The following is a 25,451-nucleotide window of genomic DNA, read 5'->3' on the forward strand; positions in this document are numbered from 1 at the left end:
TCTATTCCTTTGACAGTTCTTCTTGGCATCCTTCTGTCTCTAGAGACAAGTCTGCACCGAGGTTATTAGTTTGTTGCCGGGCAGCAGCGCCGACTGTGGCTGAATAAGCCAATGCGGAAGCCGCAGCTCCAGCTGCACTTGCTGCAAGTGTGGTCAATGGTGGCTACGATGGCAGAGGTGGGCTGGGTTCTCTGCTGTCTGTTTCCTCACACTGGATCTCTCTCTTCTTCTCAGCCAGCTTGATGCCAGTTGTGATGTTGACACGCCAGCTGGAGCGGTTGGAAGATGCTGTTTCTATAGATCTGCTTGGTTGATGTTGCATGACTTTAGATCCCTCATGCAAACATCCTTATAGCGCAGGGCGGGTCGTCCGGTTGGCCGCGTTCCAATGGCGAGCTCGCCATAGAGGATGTCCTTTGAGAGGTCACTCCTTAGAATAGATTGTATGAAAAAACATGAACAAATGAATTTTCCTTGGTTTAAAACTTTATTCACAAATAGGTTCATAAATATTAACTCATGCTTCAGACTTAATGGACAGAAGAGCTATTGTTAAAGTTGTAGTTTTGTATGTTAGGTTCTTAAACTATAGGACACAGTTCTAGGTTTTGGCACTAAGCTGTTTTATTTTGCCCATAAAACTGTAAGATAGAATCCCTCTGACTGCAGAACGTTGAGGTCTCAGTGAGACAAAAGCAGAATAGGGGAGGTTACTGACAGTTGAGCAGGGAAAAACTGCTGACTGACTGACTTGAGGAACAAAGGAGGGAGCAGCAAACACAGAACAGAAGATCCAACTTGGTTTGCACAGAGACAGTTGGGTGGATGACAATGTGACAGACAAACTAACTTGACTTAACAAAACTACAATGTACAAATCAAAGTCCTACAAAGATACACTGGGAAGTACAAATGACTAAATGCACCAGCGGAGCTCAGAAAAGGAGAAAAAAAAGAGTTCAAAATCTTTACAAAAATGACAAGGGTTAACCCTTGTGCTATCTTAGATGACCCAACTCCCAATGTTAAAGTGCCTAGGATAGCACAACGGTTAACGGAAACAACGAATCATGAGCTGGACTTTAAATTGTTGAAAATTCTTAGATTTCGCTTCCTAAAACTATTATATGCTTTTCTTCAGCATGGCAACACACCTGAGTGTTTTCAGACTTTGGTGAAGCTGCTGTGCATCGCTCACCCCATTCACACCGGGCGAGTTTCATGCTTTAGGCTTTAGTTTAATGTTTGGTCAGCACATTTTTAAATAGTATAATGTTTTAAATTGCGTATAAACACATGCTTTTGTCTTGACTGACTTGCTTCAAGTGCAGCTGATCTAGTCCTCATCACTCCTTACCTCAGCTCTTTGACATATGCACTTCCTCCTAAAGAAGCCTGGCGTTGTTGAATGCCTCACACGTCCTCTCATTTCATCATCGCTTACATCCACTCTTATGCACCACAGGCTCTTGACTGTCCTTGAAGGACACGCCATCCAAACAGTCCTTTTGGCTCAATTTTGGAATAACATCAGCCTATATCAGAGAAATCTCCAGTTTGATGAAGCAAATGTTTTATGGAAAATGACCATCTTGATTTTGAAAACCTGCAGTCAACACGTAGTCTTTGACTGAGCCTTATGAGTGCTGTGGTGTTAATGAGTCTCTTGGGAAATATGTGTTGGCTCAACTGTAGTATGACTAACCACTTGCAGTACTGAAAATCAACATTTTGACACTTTCTTTCTGAGTTGGTGGTTAAAGGTGTCAAATGTCTATTCACTCTCCACATATTTTTTGGGTTTAATCAATGTATGTTTAAATATTTAGGTGACGATCAGATTTCAAGTCATTTCATACGCAGGAAGTCTCTGCCAGGCCACAAATTCTAAGAATATATATTAATAACTCTATCATTTTTAGTTAGGACATATCTACTGTAGCTTTCTGAAGCTTTATTTGGATTGACCGATGTAAACATTTGGTCAGAACTATCATTGATAATGTGGTATTTAAATGCAATGAACGTTCTGATTGCATGAAATTGAAAAAAGAAAAAAGAAAAATGACAATCAGCAATCTTGGTTGGAAACTGAAACCATCAGCATAAAAGTCCCACATTGCTCTCAGTTTTCTCCACGTTTGATCCCATCGCTTACAGAGCACTTTTGAACCCAGCCGGAGATGCCGAGTGCTGGTCTCCAATGACCCGTCACTGTGACTGAAACCAGAGCATCCACAATAATAGCATCATTGATCACTGGCCATCTTTCCTCTATTGCTCCCTTCAAAGCTTCCATCAGAAAAACGTCATAACCAATCCTTAGTTTGTTGAGGAGTTTGATCTTTTACTTTGTGAAGAGCTTTTATCCTCACTGCTTTGGCCTTTTTTTGACTTTCAGAGTAAGGTAGTAGATGAGCAGCAGAGGCCATCAAACATAAATAACCGATTACACTATTACATCCCTGTGAAGGTTATGTGTTCATTTACTGCTTGAATCTTTCTTTTAACACATTAGTTTCAGGAAATCGAACTAAAATATTAGAAATGCAAAAAAAAAGACTAAATTATGTAAATAAGCTCAGATATGTACTGAATAATTTGCCTTTCATCTGCATTTTAATCACAAGAAAACAATAGAATAAACACACCAATTTGTAAAGGTGAAATATTTGAAGATTTAATAGAAAAAGCTTCTTTTAATTTGATCCTCCAAAAAATGGTCAGATTCAGTTTAAAATAAAAAAGTGAAAAGTAAATGGTACCAAAAAGAACAACAGACCCTTGGAACTTGGAGGCATGAGTGGCTGACTCAAGCTCACTCATCTGCAAAGCTATAAACTAAAAAAACAACATTTTTTTAAAAGGTAAATCAATAAGAAATAGGTTTTCAGTATACTTTTCAACATAGATTTGCAAAAACACTGCCAATACACTGCTCACAAAATTATGAAAATTTGGAAAAAAGTCTGTGTGCATTGGACATTGGACACATTGGAATAAGCACATGTTGTATTTTTTGGTTTAACCCTTGTGCTATCGTAGGCACTTCAACATTGGGAGTTGGGTCATCTAGACCCACTAGACAGTTCGCTGAACCTTTTTTCTTCAATGATTTGTGATCTTCACTAGTGTCCATGGATTACATGAAATCTTTCCACCTTTATCCACCTTTGTCATGGTAGGGAGAACATGTCAATGTAAGTGCGGGTCATCTAAGATAGCACAAGGGTTACAAAAACAGGACTTCTTTGTGTGTTTGATAATGAGCTTTATGGCATTTACGGCCTAGAGTTCTTGGAAAATAATACGATAAACTAAACAGGATTCATGAATATTCTTCCATGGTCCAATAAAAACAGATAGGAGCTTTGAAAAACGTGTTATGAGTGAAATCAGTTGAACATTAAAACCACATACCATGTTCTCTAGACTAAGGGAAGAGGGACTGTTGGTTGTTACATGCAAATGAGTGCTTGTCAAATTTGGAGAAGACATATCAGTGTTACATACAGTGCAGGACTGACACATGGGAAATTTCGGATACTTTATTTGTCCCTCCCCTGGGGGAGTGGTGAGCTGCAGCTGTACTGCACTCGGGAGGCAGTAGCGTTAAGGGTCTTGCCTAAGGACCCTGCTCGCCATTGTTTCTTCCCCTCTGGGAATCAAACCCTGGATTCCTGCATGGTAGCCTCTCACCTTACCAACCGAGCTAATCAGCTTCTTGGGTTCAATTGGGGGGCATGATGAACTTCAGTGTGGGTCCTTGGGTAAGACCTTTCACACTACCGCCTTACTATGTAGCCACAAGGGGGTCCAAGTGTGGATCTCCCTGTGCTGGGAACCAGCCCAGATAAAAATACAGGGTTGTGCCATGAAGGGCATCCAGCATAAAAATCTGTGAAAGCTGATTCACTGTGGCAGCCCTAAAGGGATATTCTGAAAGGTGAACTATACGTCAATGTTACACACAGGCTTTCTAACAACTAGTGTTTTGTAAAAGGCCTTACATTTAAAGATAACAATGAATCCTGAGTGCAAAAAACAACAACAAGCAAGAGCTTCATTCAAAAATCGGACCAGAATGGAACGGCATTTCTCTCCATAACTTAGACACAGTCTGGGTGCCACAGCAATGCTGGAAAAAGGGCCCAAAAATGGAGGAGCTCTCATCTTTCCTTAGACAGGCTGCCATGACAAAAACCAAAATTCAACAGCAAAGTCTGTTTGGTGTCAGACACTGAGATTGTTTCATTCGACAGCAAACAAATCCGTTGTGAAAAAAATATAAGGTCTAAAATTTGATACAGTCAAGTTGTCTATTCCGTTTTAATTGAGATTAGCATTTGACTCTTAAGGGCGAAGAATTTTAATTTAACAAAATAAAATCAGAAAAGACAAGAAAAAAGTGCTTAAGTAGTACAGGGAGCACAATCTGCGTCACTTTGTGTTTATATTAATGAATCCTACTGTATATATATACATTGATGACAGTTGTTATTGAGGACATTCATTTTCCTTGACATGTGTAGGGAAAAACCAAACCAAAAAACTGTACTGTGTCTTTAAATCTGCAGCAGTTTACGCCTCTAACAGATCGACCAATCAAAAGCTCTGAGACACAATCCTTCTTCAAAATCCTAACCAATCAGAGCTGACATGTCACAGTATGCGCAGCAGCCTGGTTTGTGGCAGTGGACTCTGTGTCGCTCAGAAGAAGGGCTTTCACCCCAGCTGCGGCTTCAACGACCGACCGTCTCACGCACCCAAAATGCCCGGAAAGTGAGTGTGGACGCCCGGACGTGGGCTGTGGTCCAGCGGACATCACCTGCGCGGTCCCGGCGGTCTTCGGTGGGTTTGGCTGTCGTCGCCGTGCTGTTTTACGTCCTTCTCCTCTGCTTTCCCTGCGCGGAGGCGCTGCGACAGTTGAAGCCACATTTTAGAAGGTCTGTTGACCCCAATCTACCGTAGTGTGGCTTTAAGAAGCCCCCTCCTAGTCTGAAATTAGGATTACATAATACCGCACGCGGAACGCCGAGAAACGACATTTAGCCCTGCTGTCATGTTTGATGGGGTTCTGACAGATTCGGTTCTCCTCACGCGCACATCTTCAGGACGTTTGGTGAATGTCAGACGGAGCCCGTTTGGGTAACCTTCACAAACATCGGACAAATGTAACTCAGTACGCCTTCACGGGTGTATTGGAGTCCAGAACCCGCCTCAGAACCCTTTGTCTAGAACCGTGTCCAGTCTTCGTGGCTGGTTCCGTCTGTTTGCCATGTGACAGGACTCTACTCTGCTGCTTTAGCGCGGTTTCTCTGTCATAGTTACAGAACAAAGTCGTTTCCTCCAGAACAGAGACTGAAGTTCATGTAAAGGTGTGTGTTCACACTCTTCCTCTCTCCATCCATCCGTCCATCCATGAACCCGCCTGGATCTTCTCCAGCTGTTAATGTCAGGCTGCGCTGCAGACAGGATACCAGCCGGTACTGTTAATCCCAGATTATTGATAGTGGGCCTCATTCTTGACCAGTCTTAATACCTCTTTATGTGTTATTGTTCTGTTCTGCGCACAACATTCCTTAATCAACAATCTATAGATAACTAGCAATGTTAATGGTGTGTACTTATACACACCAGACACGCACTGTACTACCATCTCAGCGTAGTCACCGTCCCATTCACACAATGCTGCTCAACACTGGCGCCGACCTACACTCACCAGGAGCAGTGTGTTGTCTTGACCAAAGTCACTTTGATACATGGCTGGGCAAGGCAGGAATCAAACCTTTGATCTGGGGGTGACTGCGCTACCCCCCCAAGAATGAAAGAATAGGAGATGAACAAATCAGTTGGCTGGGACTTTTTCAGGCTTGTAGTTGAAAGTATCAGAGAAGGGGAATTTATTATGGTCATTACTGTCTTTGGTTACATTGGTCCTGCTCTAGCGCCTCTGCATGTTTTGAGCTCATCTAGAGTAAATTCTTCTGTCAGGAGTGTTTGAACGGCTGTGTGCTAAGCGTCTGCACTGAGGATCACATGGTAGACGATGGAACTGGAAGCTACATTATGTATCTCTAGTCATACAACACGTGGCACTCACCCCACTATGCGTAGAACAACACATGCTACACAAATTAAAGCCATCGAAAGTTCAAACTTCGACTTGAAAATGAGTGAATTTTATTTTCTGGTTCTCTTTCTTGTTAACTTAGATGAGCATTGATGAAGCCCTGATGGTGAATCATCTTTTTTACTTCCAAGTGTCACACTGCGCTCAGTGTTGTAGGTTTGGGCAGAGAGCCCTGACATTTTCTGCTGTTGTCATATTGTGGTTTAAAACAATGAAACATGCAGAGTTTCTGGGCCTTGTTGCACGACTGTTGACACTTGCTTTTATTTTAAATCTGTGAACAGATCCAAAAAGATTAGTTGATGCAGCTCCTTGATTTGCTTAAGTGTTCACTAGTGTGAACTCTTGTGTTATGTTTGTGTTTTAGCTTAATAGGCTGCACATATAATTCATTGCGGTTTAAAGGGCCTTGATCATGAAAAATCGACTTTTTTCTTTTAGTTTTGAAGTGTATTATAATGTTAATACCTCACTCTAAACAACCCCGAAGTGGGAATTTAAATCCATTTACGTATTTGAGGATTCCTCTAAAAACCTCACGTCACAAAGTGAGGAACAGCCCCTTCCAGGAAGAGTCTGGGCTGCCAGCACTTCCCCCTAAGCTAACACACACACACACCCACTATCTCTACGGAGCTAGCGGTGATCAGCAAAACACTTTCCTTTCATATGCGCAACATGCACATCCATCTTTGCAAAAGTTTGGATGTTGTTTGTTTTCGTGGGTGAAACTCAGACACGCTGCTGATGCCGACTCTGGGTTGATGTCATGAAATGGGCGGCACCCTCAAGGAATGAAAGGCGAGGCCTCAGAGATCGAGTCATTTTATGTCTGGGTAGGAAAAATGAATTGCGAAAATAACTTGTATTTCACTCAAAGAATCGTTCTTATCTGTACCAAAGGTAATATATTATCATATACATGGATTATAGTTTACTCTGAAAGGCTTAAGAAAAGCAGGATATAGGCCCTTTAAAGTCTTCGCTGCAGATTGATGGTAGAGATGTAACTGTGTGTCGTTACGACACCAAATAATTACAGCTGTTTCAGTTAGTTGCCTTGGCTTTCTGGAGACCAATTTCTTCCACTCCTTCCTCTCAGTAGCAGTTGCCATGTAAAACTGATCTACTTATTCAAAATGTTTGGACTGTGAAGTGTACAGTTTAGATGCCACATCAGCTGCAGCTGCTGCTGAACACAGAAAACCTCTTCATTTAAGCCTTCGCCTTCTTTTACATCACTGTGGTGGACCTAAAAGCCTCAAAAGGCTGAGTGCGTTTACTAGGAGGAGTCAGGAGCACATCTGCTGTGTGGTCTGGAAGAAAGGCTCAGACTGAATCCTTGGTATTTCTGTGTGCCCACAATTCTAAGAGCCTTGGAATCCACATCTGCTTTGTGCTAATGTGCATTTGTGTTACTGTGGTGACAGAAGTTTGTATGAAGCCACTTGGGGAAAACCGGGCTTGCCCTGGTTGGTTAACAGACCAGGCTTTACAGAAACGACATGGTGGATAACTAACGAGGACGTTGGAAGTTAGTCAGCTTTTGCCATCATCAGAGAACAGATGTGGGTCTAGGCTCTGATGATCTTTACCTCCTGGGACTAAAGGACCTGCATTAAAATCCTAGAATGGATGTGTGCACAGATATCCCTGTCTGTGTGAACACTGTACACCCAGACATGGAAGCATTCTCCTGAAAATGCTTTGTCAGAGTCTGTAGAAAATTTACATGCAATAAGAAACGATGGTCAGCAAGAAATCTGTTGTAGGTCTGCAGTTATAAGACCTCAGCAATCACAGACAGACATTTAAGTATTTTCTCAAAGAAGACTGAAGATCAGCAGAGGTTCTCTGCAACAGCAGAGTTGGAGGAACATCTGTTGCATCTGCTCTGACTGTTCGCTAAGTGGATGTTCTGCTAGTTACTCACTTCTACTTCCTTTTACACGTTGCTTACCTGGCCTTGGATGCTGTAGTGAAACTGCTGAGCTTATAGCAAGATGAAACAAGATCTGATCTGTAACTGCCAGAACTAAAAACTGTCTGTTGCTAGTTAGCTGCCTTACTAAGTCTTAGCGTCCTGAGAGCCATCTCAATCCAGAAGAATTTTTTTTGGTGCATGACTGCAAATTTAAAAGCAGAAAGCAGTGATCTGGTAAACTAAGGACAAAAGCACGGCTGATTAAAAAAAAAAAAAAAAAAAAGTAGAATTAAAAACTGTTTCCAGAGAAACCCTCCCACACTGACAGCTCAGATTGTGTCTCACTGCACAGATGAGCAGCCCACTCATCACAGATACGCTCACCGGCAGAATCCGTGCTGAGACTGCTATTTGACTGAATGGCCCCTGCTCCCCACTGCAAGGCTGTGGTGGTTATGACACGTGTTCAGGAGATGGCCTGCCTTTTGAGAGCAGCAGCATGTTGGGGTGCATGCTTACAGGATTTCTGCACCATGACGTGTCAGTACTTCCTGCTTTGGAGGAAGCTGCATGGGTTTGCTGCAGCAGTTCTGCTGTAAATGTCAAAGGTCAAGCAGAACCCATTTTCACAGGCCTCATTTGATCAATTTGATCATCAGGTCTACTGAATCAATTTTGATCTCATCTAGTTTAATATTCATTTTTGTGACTGACTGATGTTCAAAAAACAAACTTGGGTTGTAAAAAGTTTCCACAAAATTAGTGATTTAAGAGAAAAGAATGTCGAACTTTCTTTAAAAAATGGATTGTGGAAAGTTAATTCTAAAAAAGCACATTTTCCCTCCGATAAACAACATTGTTTTATAAAACTGATTCATGGCTTTGATCACTCCATATTTTCTTAGGAGTGATTGAAGTAATTTTAGATCCAGCTCTGTTGACTTTATCTGATCATCTGTTAAACTACCAGTGGTCTTTCTATTCTTAGTATGATGTGTTGTGTTTTAGGCCATAGTTTCTGCAGAGAAGCAGGAGTCCATTAGAAATTCACCTCTGAGTTGTGGGCAGGACTGTTGGCATGGAAGCAACCCTCTGCTGATATCCCATAATTCCTCTGTTTACACTCTCTCCTACCAGCTGACAGCCCCTCACAACCCCAAACTAACATTAGCGGTGTAACAAAAACAGGCGAGCCTTATCATAGCCATCCAGCCGAACAGTTTAGATCCAGATTCCAGCTCAGATGAGGAAACAAAGACGTTCATGGAACTGTTTGTCTGGAGGTGGATGATCAGAAAGGAGCAGAGCAGAGAGACTGCAGACAGCTGATTGTAATTTGAATATAACAACTCCAAGCTTTTCAAACGGCCTTTATTCCGTCTGCTCCTGATTCACAACGATTTGAACAAATGCTCAAATGCAGTTTTAATCTTAATTCTCTTTACATATTTCCTCTATCATGAGAAAATGCTACAGGAACTTGTCAAAAACACCAAAAACAGGATTTTCATTGGAGTGGGTCTGTAAATGTACAAACTGGACAGCGACATTGTGGCTCTGGCTTTAATATTCAACATCTGAAAAAGCACAGTAAACAAAATGTGACGGGACAGAAAACCTCAAGTTCCCAGATGTTGCAAATGTTCGGATGTTTGCAGGATAAACGGGGTGTTCAGACTGTTTGGATTACTGTCATACAAAGACACACGTTTGCACTCAGTTGGTAGAATGTGGGCTTTTGTGTAAAATAACCACACGATTCTCTCTTTGGTTGCAGTCCCACTGTGATTCCAGAGCAGCTGAAAACGACTCAGAGCCATCAAATCACAACCGTTCTACTGGCTACAGCCTGGATATGCTTATGTCTGCTTTGTGTAGAGCACCATCACCTCTGCAGGAGTCTGAGGTCATCAGCAGAACAATATCCAACCTCGAGGTATTTATGCTTCTGTGACATCATGCTGCCAACCTGGTTTTAAAAAAAAAAATTCTCATAGTTACATTACTTGCTTTCAAACTGGCTTGTTTGAGCTGCAGCTGAATTCTTAATGGCGGTTTTACACTAACTTACCCCCCTGGGCGAGTAACCCCCCCCCCCCACACACACACATAGAAATTTGACGAGATCCTTTTGTGTTCCCTATCTTTATTTTGCCATTTTACACCAAAAAAAGCATGAATTTTATAAACTCGTATCACGGGGGGGTCAAACTCTGTCGCCCAGGGGGCCTAAATCCAAAACACGTTTTTGGGTTGCGGGGCGAACAAGGTAAACATTTACTGAACAGAGCTAAACTTTTAGATCTTTAAAACTTAACGTTTTGTACATAAATATGAATAAAAACAGACAGGAATATTATTTCAGAACAAATCAAGTTAAACCTTAAATGACGTTTAATATTTTGCTCTCCATAAAAATAAATTCTATCAAAATTAGAGGATCAGAGGGATTGGATTTTTTGAAAACCTGTTATTGTGAATCATTTTTAGGTCTTCTAAAACATTAAAAACTAAATCATACAACTCATCAATGGGATTACTTCTTAAAATATTTGGCATTTTCCTGATTTTGTGCAACACCAACAGCAGAAATCCCTTCTCATAAAGTGCAGCTGTTTTCCTGCATTACCTGCCGTCTTCATGTCAAATACTGACACCAACTAAACACCAGGCAGACGTAAAAAATACATTTTAGATGGAAAGTAAAGACAGGTAATAAAAATGTATACAATAGTTAATAACAGGACGGCCGTAGGCAGCGGTAGGGCGGTCGACCCATGATCGTAATATTGCAGGTCCGATTCCCGCCTTTCACGCCCATGTGGCGAAGTGTCCTTGGGCAAGACACTGAACCCCACCTTGCCTTTTGGTGGAAGGTTGGCGCCAGTGCTCGGCTGCCATCAGTGTGTGAATGTGTGTGTGACTGTAAAGCGCTTTGGGCCTTGTAGGTAGAAAAGCGCTATATAAGTATGCGCCATTACCAATAAATAATGACATTATTAGCATGAGCTGAGTAATCCAACAGCACGCCATTATCCAGGTGTTGCGCAGTCGAGGCTGTGCTCCGTGCTCACCTCGCTGCCTGCGCCCACTATCCCTCCCCTTTTCCTTCACACACATTTTCGGCTGCTTCTCTGATACAGGAGCGTGTGCAGCTGCGGGGGTGCCAATTTGCAGGTTACAGGCCGTTCCAAAGTCTTTGAAATAACAGCTAATGGAAAATCCATAGTGGAGCAAATTTTTTTTCTTCAAGCACGGGGATGGCACACCGCTTTAAATTTGTGCCCTGGGCAATTGGTTGTATTGCCCGTGCCCCAAACTGCTACTGATTAGTCTGGTATGACCCTATGGCCAGGTGAACACACCTTAAATGGGTTTTAAATGTTAACTGCTGATCTGATAATGTTGGTTTCTTGGTTTTTCAGCTAAAAAAGAAAAAATAAGCTGCTCTTCTTACAAGAATGTTAACATTTCAGTGAGTTTAGTTTAACTGCAGGAGTTACTTTAAAACTGACAGAGAAAAGGTTTTGCCTTTGTTTTTTGTACTTTAATTTAGGGTTGCACGATAATAGCGGATGCTGACAATTATCGGTCGATAATGGACAATATGACGTCATGCCGATAATTCTGATGAGAAAAGAATTTGCAGATAAAATGGACCGATGACTAAAAGCTTAAACTGTCGTCGCTTCCTCACTCACCACTCTGTATTTACTTGCAAGGTGTCTGTTCACCCCCCATCCTGCAAGCTTCTGTAGCGTGTTAGTGACGTCACCTCTCAGCGCCTGCTCTATAGACCTCTGTCTGCAACATGGCGCAGCTCTCACCCATGTGGGCTTATTTTACCGTGTCTGAGACCAACGACTCACTCGCTGATTGGTAAATTTGTTCAACAGAAGTGTCACAAAGAGGGAAAAAAGGTAGAGCTTTAACACCACAAATCTCACAAGCTATTCAAAAGTCATTTTGTCATTCTGGTTTGTAAAATGCTTAAATGCTTTTGAAAAGTTTATTTTCTATGAGCAACCATTTATTTTGCACATCAGTTAAAAACTTGATAGTTATTATTCTGCACTTCAGTTTCAAACAAAGCAATATTTTTGCACTTTAAGATTACTGTAAACCATTTCTTTTGCAGGTTATTATATCAGGCATTATTTAAAAATGTACTTGTTACATTGCTATTTCATTTAAACTGAGTATTTGTTCTGACCATTGAAATGCACTTTCTCTGTTCACAGATGTATGACAGACTGAAAAGGCTAATAAAGTGTTTGTACAATCTGTTCTATTTATTTGCAGGTAAAACTAGTTCTGCAAATTTGTTGAAAACATTAGAGCCGTTCGCTGTTACTTTGTACACACTAATATTTTTTTCTTAAGTATTTAAAAAAGAAAATCGGTTGAGTATCGGTATCGGCTACAAGAGGCAGGAAAATATCTGGTATTGGTTGTAAAAAGTCATTATCGTGCATCACTACTTTAATTCACACCTTTAGCACCTGAAGGACATTGTTTTTTTGTTTTAGTAAAATCAGGAACGTTGTGCATTTCTAAGCACTTGGACAGAAGAACGAGTGCTGATGCATTGCTGTGATGAAGAGAATATGCACCTGCATATTTGGGGACAGGTAGACACTAATGCAGTTTGTTTGGTGAGCGATGAAGAGGAGGCAGAGCGACGGGTGACAGTGATGCAAGTCTGAGGAAGACTGATGTGTCAGGAGAAAACAGCTGCATCACAGCTAAAACAAGGCTCCGTGTTGCAGAATGAAGTATTCCTGTTTCTGGGTCACCGGAAATGTCTTTCAGTTTAGTGTTTTCCTCCATGTCTGGGCGCCTTCTAGAGTCACTGGTTACCTGATGGGTGCTGCATGTGCAGGAACATGTTAAATTAATATCCAAACTGAAGAAATTGGTGTTGATTAAACTTGTTTGTCTTTTGGCCATAAGGTTATGCCTCTGTGCTTTTTGATGATAAAATTGGCACTAGGTGAATTATTGCATACATGATACTCATTCTTATGTGTGATTTAACTCTAAGCTACAGATTTAAGGAAATAAAGCTGCAGAATTACAACAGTTTTGACAAAATATTTGTTCTTAATGACTATTTGAATGATGGTCATCAACAATGATCTTTCGATTGGAAAAAGAGCTAACCGCTCTTTTTTTCAAAGAGAATCCTCTTTGAATATTCTTTAAACTCATGACTGGTGGCTACAGCCATGTTGAATGTTATTATGGTACACGCCACATACAAAACCACATGTAAGCCACACAGAAAACTGATGCGGAGATGTATTGAATGCAAACGTGCTTGTCTGTGCAAAAGACAACGTATGAAACCTAGAAGTCCTCCTTTCTATGTGATGCACTATGACTATGGTATAGCACATCTGGAATGCTACTTTAAAAATAACGGCAGCTTTTTGAGTTGGCTAAAGCTTGGTACTGAAACTGTCTCATAATCAGGCTGATGTGAGCAAACGGCTTTTGTTTTCAAGTTTTGCATGAGGCAGCTTTAGCTCCAAACAGCAGCAGCTACTGCTATGCAGCTTGTCTGAGCTCTAGCGCCATCGTAACAGACCGTGGTCCTGCTCTGATCACTGTCCTGCTCATTATGTAACCTGTTTGAATGAAGAACCTGAATGCTGGTTTGGTGCCGAATGCCTTTGAGCGAAGCGAACACGGACGGCGATTTTGTGTTCTGCTCCCTCTCCTACCTCCGACACAGAAGCACATCAGGGCTTCCTGAGGCGGAGAGTCGCCCTCTTTATTAAATGTCTGATGTGGTTGGGTTTCACCGCTCTGGTTCAGTTCATGGAGAGCAGCTTCCCTCTAACCCTAACAGATCAATGATGGAATATCCTGTGTGGAGGATAAAGTATCTGCAGCAGAAGAGAAGAGCTCCAATTAATTTAACACAAACACATTCTAGCCGCAGTGTGAACATGAACCTGATCTGGATCTCATTTTATCAGGCCATGTTTCACCTCTGAGCACATCACGTCTCCAGTCTCCACCTTCTCCTCCTCAGTCTGAAGAAGGCTTGTGCTTTTCCTTCTGTTTTGTTCTCCTCTCCCACCGTGTGGAACTATGACCCAGTTTACTTTGTACAGTATCTGGGTTATTTTTTAACTCCCTATCGTTGCCTTTCTGAATGAATCTGTACAAAAATAATTTCATAAGGAAAATGTAAATTATAGACCAGGATTGATTTTAACATACTTTTAAATAAATCGTTTACTATTTCAAACAGGATTTACAGTATTTGGAAGTTTACTGCAGCTAAAGTCCTATCGTCTCGTCTTAACGCTCAATTTTTTAGAGAGGAATTTGCTTTTTAGGTTTTTCACTTCTATGTTTTTCTATTGGTACATATCAAGGTACATAACATGTTGATTTTGACATCCAAGTACTTTTAACCCTCTTTAACGCTCTGACCTGTCCTCATGTGTTGTACACGCAGAGCAAATGCGTTGAAATAAATGAGCTCCAGGAACGTTGTAAACATGGTCAACAACCACTGTTTAAACGTTTGTCGCTTAAAAGCTGTTATGTAGGGCAGGAGTGTGGAAAACAAATAAACTTAATCCTGTTCTGAAGAAGCGGCATTCTTATCAATTGAGGTGACAGGATTCCTGAAATGTAACCTTCATCCTCGTCATCGCTTAGCTTCACCTGCTGCCCACATGAGCTTAAGCTCTTTCACTTTCAGGCCTCTCTTCCTGGTCTGTTATACACTCAGCTTTGTTTCACTTTGTCAATAATATATCTTTGTAATGACATGAGTTTGGCTCCAAAGTGCACTGAGAGATGACCTTTGGGTCCCACTGAACAACTGCAGTTGGTCAGGAGTGAATCGTGCAGCACTTCCTCAGTTTTCTTTTCGTTTTGTCACAGATTGCAGATCTTCTAGTCACAAACATGAATGCAGAGAGAACCTGACAGGGCTCTGCCTTCTGAATCCTCCCATCTGTGCTTTGTCAGCATTGAAAATCCAGTTCAAAGTGATGCAGCAGAGAAGTGAACCTCTCTGTTAACCCACCCTGATCTTTGTGCTGTTGCATTGCAGTGCTGCACTGCCAGCTTCATCTCCAAATCTTTTTTCTTCTTCACACCTTTCCCTCATTTTTCAGATCTAGTTGCACTATTTCTCCGCTATTGGCTTCTCTTCCTGTTTGTTCGTGAAAAACCCTTAGCTTGTTGGGTTGGTTTGCTGACTCATCCTTGAAAGCATGACGTTGGACCTCATGAATTCACTTCCATTCATCCTGTGGAGCTGTGTGAACGGGCAGGCAGTTCCCTCTCTCTGCAGCTGCAGCAGCCGTGCTGAAACGTCAGGCCGTCGCTTGGCTCACATCAGCAAGACTGAATCCCAGAGGAGGATGTGCAGGTGGGCTGAAAGAAGAGACTAAGCTTTTAACATGAAGGGAAACCAGCACAGGTCACCTGACGCTCTGTGTTTCTTCACACCCCTGCATCACTGCACATGGAGAATAATGGCAGATGTATCTGCAGCTTAGCCTTGAATGAATTTGACCTAACAGGGAGGCCACAGCATTAGCTGGAAGGGTTTGTTGTGAAACTTTGACATTTCCTTTACAACGTCAGCAGGCAGTTGGCTCATTTTGGTTTGCATAACCTTCTGGGAAGGCGGCGGCGCAATGCGGTCTGGACTGTCTGAACAGAGCTCCTGCTCTGATGAAGGCCGCTTGTTTTCCCCAGCTCACGTTTCTGTTTCCTCATGGCTTCTCTGGGTTTTAAAGAAGTCTGTTTAGTATGGAGTGAGATTTCTGCCACCACGTTGCACACAAAACTTTCTAAGTTGCAAGTGAAAATGTTAAATATTTGCTTTTCAATCATTTTTTATTCTGCTTTGATACTTTTTTTTTTTTGCTTTCAAAAACGTTTTTGCGTTTGCAAAACACATGTTTCTGCATGCGTTATAGATGAGAAAAAAAAGCCAGAATGGACACAACGCATGTGAAAACATGTTTTGCAAAACGCAAAAAACGTTTTTGAAAGCAAAAAAAGTTGAAAGCAAAAAAAAAAATATCAGAGCAGAAAAAAAATGATTGAAAATCAAATATTTAACATTTTCACTTGCAACTTAGAAAGTTTTGTGTGCATCGTGGTGGCAGAAATATCACTCCGTAGTTTAAAAGCAAATCAAGTAAACTTTTCTCCTAACCAACGGATCGTGTCGAGACGTGAAATCACACGTACAGTCTTTCCTCCTTCATCACTGGATTACGTTGTAAAAATAACCCGCTAGTCATGAAATCTGCATAGAATTCCAGAGTCCTAAGGCTGTAAAACTCCTGACTAAACACTTGATCCACTTTTCTCACACACACATGAACATTTAAAGTGTTTCTCTTGTTTAAACTCTCAAAGTTCAAACCTCCATAGAAGAAATAGATCCAGAGTTATAGAATCAAAACAAAGATCTGCTCCCGATTGAACATCTATGTAAATGTGGCAAACTGAAGGCATTCTGTTTAGGAGGTTGATTGGGCAACAGCCAAGAAAGACGAACTGAAAAAGAAGAAGAAAAATGTTGTTGTCTTCAAACGAAAAGCTCACTAAAAGAGCGGATCTGGACCCGGATCTAAAGCAACAGGTGAACTCCAGGAGTCTCTGGAGGTTTTAGCATCCGCAGAGGTTCTTTGACCATCACCATTCTGCCGTTAGGTCCTTTGATTCACTGCCGTGTTTTCATCTCGGCCTCATGATTCAGCTCTGGGTCTTTGTCATTCCTGCTGGAGTTGAACTGAAACATCTAGGAGAGATTCTCTGTCCTGACAGATGAGTGTAAACAGGAAAGGAGGAGTGTGTCGGATTCCTTCTGCACACATTTCCACAAGCCGATGAATCTTTTTAGCATTTCCTTAATCTTCATCCCACTGCTGAGATGATGATTGTCTTTATTTTAGAGCATCTTTTATTCAAATCAGAAACACACACCAGACCTTTGTTTGGTAAAAACAACTTTGGACGCATATTCCTTTGAGTTGCGGCTGCTGCTGCTGCTTTCAGCTGTTTCTAGTTCGGCTTTCTGATTTCTGCTTGGACTGGTTCAGCTTCATTGTTGTCGTGGTTACCCTTTGTAACAGATTCATTAAAATGCTGGAATTATCAACTGAACCCCCAGCAGCAGCCAGTGGCTCAACAGCCAGCTGGGCTTTAAAAATGTTTACAAACCTGGAAAAGCTCACATCCGTGGAAGCGGAGCAGCCAATTTAAAACCAATTTAGCATGAAAAGCCTTTTTTTTCCTTTCACTTTTCTAAAGCTACAGAGTTCAGCCATTTAGGTAAGTAATGAGTCAGTTTGAGAGAGTCTGCAGTCGTGCAGCTTTTCTGACGTCTGTGTTTCTCTGTCACGCTGGGACTTTGCCAGGGCTCAGCACACATTTATGTTCATTTCATCCTTTTTCTGTGAGTATCAAGACATTTTCAGAAGTTAAGTGTAGCTGTGAAGCCTGTGCATCTTTGTTATCCACATGAAATAAAACCCTGAAACTCTGGTCTTTTTTACACTAACAGAAGGGTCCTGGGTAAAGAAGGCGCCTCAGTGGCTGATTAAAAATGTCTGGATGAGCATCAGATCCCAGCAGACTGTAGGTTCCTTTGTGTCAGATGTTTTGAATCATTTACTGTTTCATTTGAAGAGATCCACACCTTTCCACAAACGTAAAATGTTTTTCTTGGAAAGAGAAATCCATCGTAGAAAAGTCTCCTTTTCCACATCTACAACCTCACCAACGACCTGTCAGTCACGTCTTTGTGTGGAGCTGGATGGGGCAGATTGCTGCCAGGCCTCATTTCAAAACCAAGTATTTGTCAAAAGCAGCGGCTATGAAGAGAACACGCTACAGTCCAGCTTGCAGTTGTCCCATTTCCTCACATCTGCTGGGACTACACTTCAATGTAATCGGCACATAACAAAGTTGTTCCAGTTTTTCTCTGCTCCTCTTACCTCTACATTGAAAGTTAAGTTTATAGTATGAAGGTATAGATCACCTGTCCTCTCTGGTTCTTTCATTTCAGCTTTGATTTGAAAGGAGACAAAATGGCCCATGAAGGCCATAAAGGTCTGTCTTTCTCTGTTGGTTAAAGCTGTCCTCTCACTTAACTTTACAAAGACTAATAACACCTGATTCAATTTCACATTTCTCAATAAGATCCTGGCTAATCAATGTTTTCTGTCTGTGCCAGGATCCATGTCTGTGCCTTAGGCACAAAAAAAAACTGAACATAAAGTTCCTCAGGTTTGAGTCACAGTTTTCTTCTCAGCTAGGAGGGAGGAAAATAAACATTGAAGTAACACTTACAGCATTCCAATACTATCCAAAAGTGAATTGAAGAGCAGCTGCGGAAACATCTCTGATCTTTGTGGACTGCAGGACCTTCAGTCGCCTACCTAACAAATGTTCAGTTTCCCTTCCGAAGATGCACTTGTTCTTCAGAGACCAGTCTAGAGGATAGCCAGTGTTTGCTAGAAACAAGAGTTTGGATTCTGTTAAAGCACCACTAGTGTGGATTTGGGAAGCGCTTTGGCTGCTGTAGGTTGCAGCACCAAGGATGTGTCCCTGCTCAATCTCTGCAAGCTTATCATGTTTGTAGAAATGTTGGAATATGGCTTACCACCACCTTGTGGTTGTAGTCACACATAACCAACAAAGGCTAACAAATACAGGACATTTGCAATTTCTATCCACTTACCTTCCATGTTATCAGGTTTTCAGAGAGCCTAGATGTGGGGATTTTGCAACCGGGAAATGTTATTTTCTTGGTAGATCAATCCTTGATGTTTGCTTCTGGACTCTTGTGTTGCACAAAAAGGACTGTGATATTCTGCTTGTGTTCATCTGTCTTGGCATCATTTTGTGTAGCTCCTTGACTTGTTGGAGACACCCACAGTGGAGACCTGGAAATGCTCTTCCTTTTTCATTCGTGGTTTTAGTGGTAAAAATGATTTGTTGTCCTGCTTGGAAGTAGTTTTCAGTTGTTTGTAAATTTTTCTAAAAATAAATAAATGACAAAACAATGCATTGTTTTTCAAACTACAGTTTAAAATAAGTCTAGGAAGTCATTTCTGGGGTTTATTCATTTTATCTTGTTTGGTAATCCAAAGGTTTCCTTGTTGTTACCATTGCTTATTACTAATCTTTAGTCTATATTAAATTTTTCCTTTCACAGAGATACTTGCTTTCTTTTCGTGGAAAAACGGCAACATTAGCTGTCTTTGAGGGGGGTTTTAGAATGCCACCAATTTAGTCGCACATGTGACCCGTGTTCTCAATGGTGCCACCAATAAAAGTCTCTGATTTGCCAAGTAGTTTTGAGCTATAAAGAAATAATTTCTATAAAAAAACCTACCTGTGGTTCAAAAACAGACACGATAAGGCATGGTCTAGACCAGGGGTCTGCAACCTGAACCACTCAAAGATCCATTTGGATCAGTTTCCCACTGAGATGAAAGCACAGGGAGCCGCAACACTAGATGTGTTAGAAAAAATGCTTTTGCCGATATATCACCATAGTTCATTTGGCCATACTTGTATTGATTCAAAATGTTGTCAGGATATTTATTTAATTATTTATAAATTATTTGTGTTCTTTATGAGCGTGATGTTTCCTTTGATCTTTTGTCCATTTTCCACAACCTTGAATAGACTTTTCCGTCTTTCAAAACAAATCCAGTGTTCTACACAGACAGCGTAGCATACGGTCATCGTAGCAGCACTGACGCAAATATAATTAATTTTACGCAAAAAAATGGGTGGTTTTAGTCTAGGGGGGAAAAATGCTTTTTTTTGGGGCGTTTATTTGTCACTACGAGATCGCCACTGACTGTCTTTCCAGAAAAACTTTCCGTCCCATAACAGACTCTGGACGGCGTTCACAGCTGCAGACACGCCCCCTCCACGCGTTCATGCTGCTCTCTTCTTCCTGCCAGCTTGCGCTACCCGACGGTGTTAAAGGCACCACGACAATCTTAGAACATGATAGTCATGTTACAAAAACACAAAGAGCCGCAGCACAGGGAGGAAAGAGTGGAAAGGAGGAAAGAGGAAAGATGTGGCTCCGGAGCCGCCGGTTGCCGACCCCTGGTCTAAACCAATCAGAGAGGGGGAAAAGCCACAGCCGCCCTCTGATAGGCCAGGTTCAGATGTTCCAGTGTGTGTGCAGACTCCATAAATTCTGTGGTCAAAGTGAAGTGATGTGTCTGATGAGTGGAGTGAAAGGAGCCTCAGATGATGAGTGGATTAAAAAGACACATTGACAACTTTTTGTTCATATTCAGGTCTGGTTTGTACCAAATCGATAGTCTTGGTCCCACAAATTCCAGCAGCGGCGCTTCGACTAGAAACAAATAGAATGGGTCAGTGGAAAGAGAGTTTGTGGCAGTTCAGGGGCAGCCAGCTACCCCTGAACATTTTTTCAGCACGTTGTTAAGAATGTTCTGCAAAATTCTCGGTTATTGAAAGATCCCACTTGTTGGTGGCCACACCGAGGCCACCAAGGCACTGTCAGTGGGCCTGCACACACCATAGTGAATCATTGGAGACAAAAGTGTGAGGACAGAAGGAGATTTTTATTGTGTAAATGGGATAATATCATGTGAGTATTAATAAAAAAAAAGGGTTAATGGCCGACGAAGTGTGCCTTATCACTTTTTAATGCACGCCGTGGAAGCCTGAACCGTGCAACGCGAAGCGGAGGATGTTTGCTTCCGCGAAGTGCGGAAGACAGATTCGGCGATATAAAGCGATATAAATATATATATACTGATCTTTCCAATGGGTTGAATAAAGCATCAGTTCAGACAGAAAGTTCTCCTCTTACCGCTTGTTTTTGTCCAAATGATGAAGTTAAAGGTTGTTTTAAAGAAGCCGGCGCAGTGATACAAAACATTTAAGCTAGGTGACCGGAACTTCTTTTTTCACCGTGCGGTTATCCTGTGGTATATCACTTTTTAATGCACACCCAGCAGCCAATCAGAATCGAGTATTCACCCGGACCGTGGCATAACCAAATATAATGCATTGTGTTTATTGTAATAGCAATGGGAAGAGGATGGTTGGTGATAGTCCATGTGTGACTGGTTCTAATCCATTTTGAGTGGAAACACTGAAAAAGCTCAATGCAGCTCATTTCATGCTGTGATAAATGCATTACCGGAGTGACCCGTCTCCCTTACAGCAGCAACAAATAGACATTACAACAAAAAGTGACTCTGAAAAACCACGGTTAAATGCAGTGCAGTTGAAAAAGAAGTTTAAAAAGTTTGGCTCATCATTGTAATAAGTGCAAAAAAGTTAGTCCTTGGTCCAGATTTTCTAATTGTTCAAGTCTCTTAAGGACAGATCTGTATTTAATTATTTGTTTGATCATTAGGTGGAACATAAAGGTTGAATTGATACTTGTCAGGCTGTGTGTGGCTCCTGAGCCATGTAATTATGAGCAACATAGCTCCATGCTTTCCAGCCGGATGCTGCTCTTGACCTCCCTCCCTCCTTTGCCTGGATTCTCATCCTCAACAAATCAGATGCATTACGCCTGCAGCTTTCTGCTGCCAGCAAAGAAGCTGTCAGTCAGCCCACCGCAGCCTTTTTGTGCAGCCTACACGTGTTTGAGTGGAGTCTGTTCATAATTAGTCTGCAAGCTCATCCTTATCAGCAGGGGGTGTGTGACTGAGACATCTGATGCACATGACATTAATGAATCAAAGCGAACATGGAGCTCTGTTGGGTTCATTTGTCTTTCACCTTTGAGTTCATTTTGTTGCTGTTCATATCCATAATTGTCTGGAGTTGTCGGCCCGCTGACTTTGCCGTGCGATGAAGTGGCCTGTCAAATGAACGCCTCGGGTTATCAGTCAGTGGAGAGACGCTTCGTGGTTCTGGCTGGACGCACTGATGGCAGCACTGTCACCATCTGCCAGATGAGAAAACGTCTTTGATGAGCTTTTACTGCTGATTTTGACTTGTCTTGTTTTAACATGGTGAGTTGTCAACACTAATGTTTGCTTTTTGTGTTTGTGTTTGTGTTATGTCACTCTCCAGGCCTGATGGAGCTGTGGACTCCTCACCTGCTGTACACCAGGGAGCTTGATCCATGTCTAGTACCCAGCAAACAACCATAAAGGGTGGGAAACGTCAATACCCTCAGACTCATTTTCCCCCACCCTTCCCCCTGAATTGCCTCTGTGGTGACACTGTCCTGCCCTGCCCTACCCTGTTTGTGACCTACGGCATGCTGGGAAAGCTGAAGCAGAACCTGCTGGTGGCCTGCCTGGTCATCAGCTCAGTCACAGTCTTTTACCTTGGCCGCCACGCCATGGAGTGCCACCATCGCTTCGAAGAGCGCAGCCTACCTGGCGGGGTCCTGCCTTTGTCAGCGCTCGGAGGCAGCATGCGGACCACCTTACGGACCGGCCAGAATCTCAGCACGCCTTTCGTTTACAACAAAGACATGCCTCTCATCTTCATTGGTGGTGTGCCTCGCAGTGGGACCACACTAATGCGAGCAATGCTGGACGCACACCCAGATGTGCGTTGTGGCGAGGAAACCCGTGTCATCCCACGCATCCTGGCTATGAAGCAAATGTGGAGTCGTTCAGGCCGGGAGAAGATGCGTCTGGATGAGGCTGGTGTGACGGATGAGGTGCTGGATGCAGCCATGCAGGCCTTCCTGCTGGAGATCATCGTCAAACATGGCGAGCCTGCCAGCTTCCTCTGCAACAAGGACCCTTTCGCGCTCAAGTCTCTTTCTTACCTGGCCAAGATTTTTCCTCGTGCCAAGTTTTTGCTCATGATCCGCGACGGGCGAGCTTCTGTCCACTCCATGATCTCAAGGAAAGTGACCATTGCGGGGTTTGACCTGAACAGCTACCGGGACTGCCTGACGAAATGGAATCGGGCCATCGAGACCATGTACACTCAGTGCCTGGATGCAGCAGACAAATGCCTCCCTGTGCACTATGAACAGTTGGTTCTCCATCCTGAAAAATGGATGAGGACATTACTAAAATTCCTAGACATTCCTTGGAATGATGCTGTCCTCCACCATGAGGACCTCATTGGGAAAGCTGGGGGAGTTTCCCTTTCCAAGTAAGTCACGTTAATGGTTTGATGTGTTTTGTTTTTCTTTTTTTCTTCATTCTCCTAACTTCAGACCTTGTACTGTATTCTGTTTTCACTTTTTCAAATATGTGTAGTTGGTTGGTATTCCTGGAAAAAAAAATCTTTGAACAGTTTAGCTATATTTATCCCCAAGACTGCAGATCCCGACTTAGAAATGAACCAAAGCAGCAGGTCACCATCAATGTTAAAGCTCTTCTCTGCTTCTTCACTCATTTTCAGTCTAGTCTTTGATCCTCATCAGAACTGGAACAATTCCTGGAACCTTTGGAAGTTTGCATTGATGCATTCCTGCTTTCCTTGTTAAGTTATGGAGTCATTTGTAAAATGCTGATCTACAGCTACCTTAACCCCTCAGAAGATGGTTAGCGAAACACGCAAGGCCTTTGTATGAGTAGCACATGGTTTGGGTGGGGCATCAATGCTCTGTAGTGTGCGCTAAAACTCACCATGGAGGACGGTATTCCAGCGAGAAAGCTTTGACTCACCAGCAGTCCACATGAGGCTGGGCTTGGCTTCCACTGCACATTTCTCTTTGGATCACTTGATCCAATGCTTAAGCTTCTTGGAATCTGGATTTTGGAAGGGTTTGGGAACATGTGCCCATGCGTGGGGCAGCCCCTCCTCCTTTAATTCGATTTGTTTTGCCCCACAGCTGCAGGTTTATAAAGCTGTGAGAACAATCATGGTAAATGTTTGTTGTAAGAAAGGCAAGTTGTTTCCAGGCTCACAAGGTTCACATGGTGAGCCTGGCTAGCCATGTGCCACATTCTCAGTGCAATGAGCTCAGGCATGTCCATTTCAGCGGTTCAGCCTGCAGGGACAGTTAATAACCTAAAGCACACTGACACGTGGGACAGGTCTGTGTCAGCGGCTTGTCAAATCTCACATCTGTACAGTTTTGGGTGAAAAATAGGTGTTCACTGCTGCTTTCACAAGAGACTAACGTTGCCTTTAATTTGTGAATGAAATTTCCTGCTGCTGTCCACAGGGAGGAACCTGCCTAGAACAACATGAAACTGGTGCACTCCCAACTGTGCCCCCCTCCCTCTGTGCCTGCCTCCCTGTCTGCTGTCAGCTTTATTTGGTTTCCCTCGTTCGGGAGTCAGGGGCTGGAAGTTTCTGACAAAACCCTCCAGAGGCTTTAACCCTACTCCTTGCCTCTCTCTGTTCTGATACCCCCCCCCCCCCCCCCCCCCCCCCCTGCTACCATCCTGTTCCTGCCACGTAGCGGCAGAAACGCTCCATGTCCTCCAGACATTTGATCCACTCCTCATGGTTTTTATTAAAATGTTTGACATGAGTTCAGTGGTTTTCCTTGGAAAAGCTTCCTGATGAAATTCCTTAACACTGAGCGGCTCATCTAGATTTTTTGACCTGATTTCAAAGAGATTTATTATCTTAGGGGACACACCAGTTATCAGATATTTTCCAAACCTTGTTTTTCTCTTTTGGTTCCAATTAAATGTGGGTGTGCAGTGGCTGTAAGAAATGATGACATTTCTAATAGACCACTGAGATGAGAAGAAGGCAGCTTCTCACAGGCAGGTTCACATCAGAGAATGACTCATGAATGATCTTCCTGGATCTCAGAAGGCATGTATCGGTCTGCTTCCATCTGCAGTGCATGGGGGTTTTTCTGCCGCCTCAATTCTTTGAGTGTGTTTGAGGGTGTTCAGCTTCCCTGAACATGGATGCAGTCAGCCATGTGACCCTGAAGGTCATTGCTGCCTCTCTGAGCGCCTTGAGTGTCCTCTCCATTGAACCCTGATGGGTTTAGAACCACGGATGGTGATGATCTCATAAATGTGGCATTTTAGTCCTAGCCACAGCACACATCTGTGGCTTGCACACACTCCCTGTGCTTGAGAAGCTGCCCTCAATCTCTTTTCACAAGCTGTCGGCTCCTCAGCGGAGTCAAAAGAATCTTCCTCTAGTCTTAGATGTTGTAGCGTGCTGGAGATCTGATGATCTGCTGCGTTTCACCCTAATTTCTATTTTTTTGCTTTGCTTTTTGTTTTAGTGGTTGATCATTTAAAACAGAGGACGACACACCTGTTTGAAAATACCAACGTCATCTTTGTAGTAATCTTCAAACTGCAACGCCAACATTCATTATTCCATCAGTTCACCACTTGTCCAGCAGGTCCTTCCAAAACTCTACAATGAAAAACCACCAGGGCAGGAAGTGTTGGAGAAATACTGTAACATCCCAGTTTCATTTCGCTAAGCATCTAA

The 25,451-nt window shown here is 42.6% G+C and overlaps 1 protein-coding gene across 9 annotated transcripts in view; it reads left to right on the forward strand.

Annotated features, from left to right (window-relative positions):
• Positions 1-4,655: 4,655 nt before the first annotated feature.
• LOC101161430 (protein-tyrosine sulfotransferase 1) overlaps positions 4,656-25,451 on the forward strand; it is a 41,189-nt gene continuing 20,393 nt past the window's right edge. For 5 of the 9 annotated variants that reach the window (XR_909917.3, XR_002291588.2, XM_004075943.4 and 2 more), the window contains exons 1-3: positions 4,656-4,851; positions 9,835-9,993; positions 22,137-23,183. Coding sequence is in view for 7 of the 9 variants with exons in the window: in XM_004075943.4 (XP_004075991.1) it covers positions 22,189-23,183 (995 nt within the window). In the remaining 2 variants the exon portion in view is untranslated. Of the gene's footprint in view, positions 4,947-5,054; positions 5,379-9,834; positions 9,994-22,136; positions 23,184-25,451 lie in introns of those variants that run through there. The other 4 variants (XM_011483001.3, XM_020708498.2, XM_020708499.2 and 1 more) reach the window with 4 other exon arrangements.

This window comes from Oryzias latipes, chromosome 13 (assembly GCF_002234675.1).
Source record: "Oryzias latipes chromosome 13, ASM223467v1".
NCBI lineage: Eukaryota > Metazoa > Chordata > Actinopteri > Beloniformes > Adrianichthyidae > Oryzias > Oryzias latipes.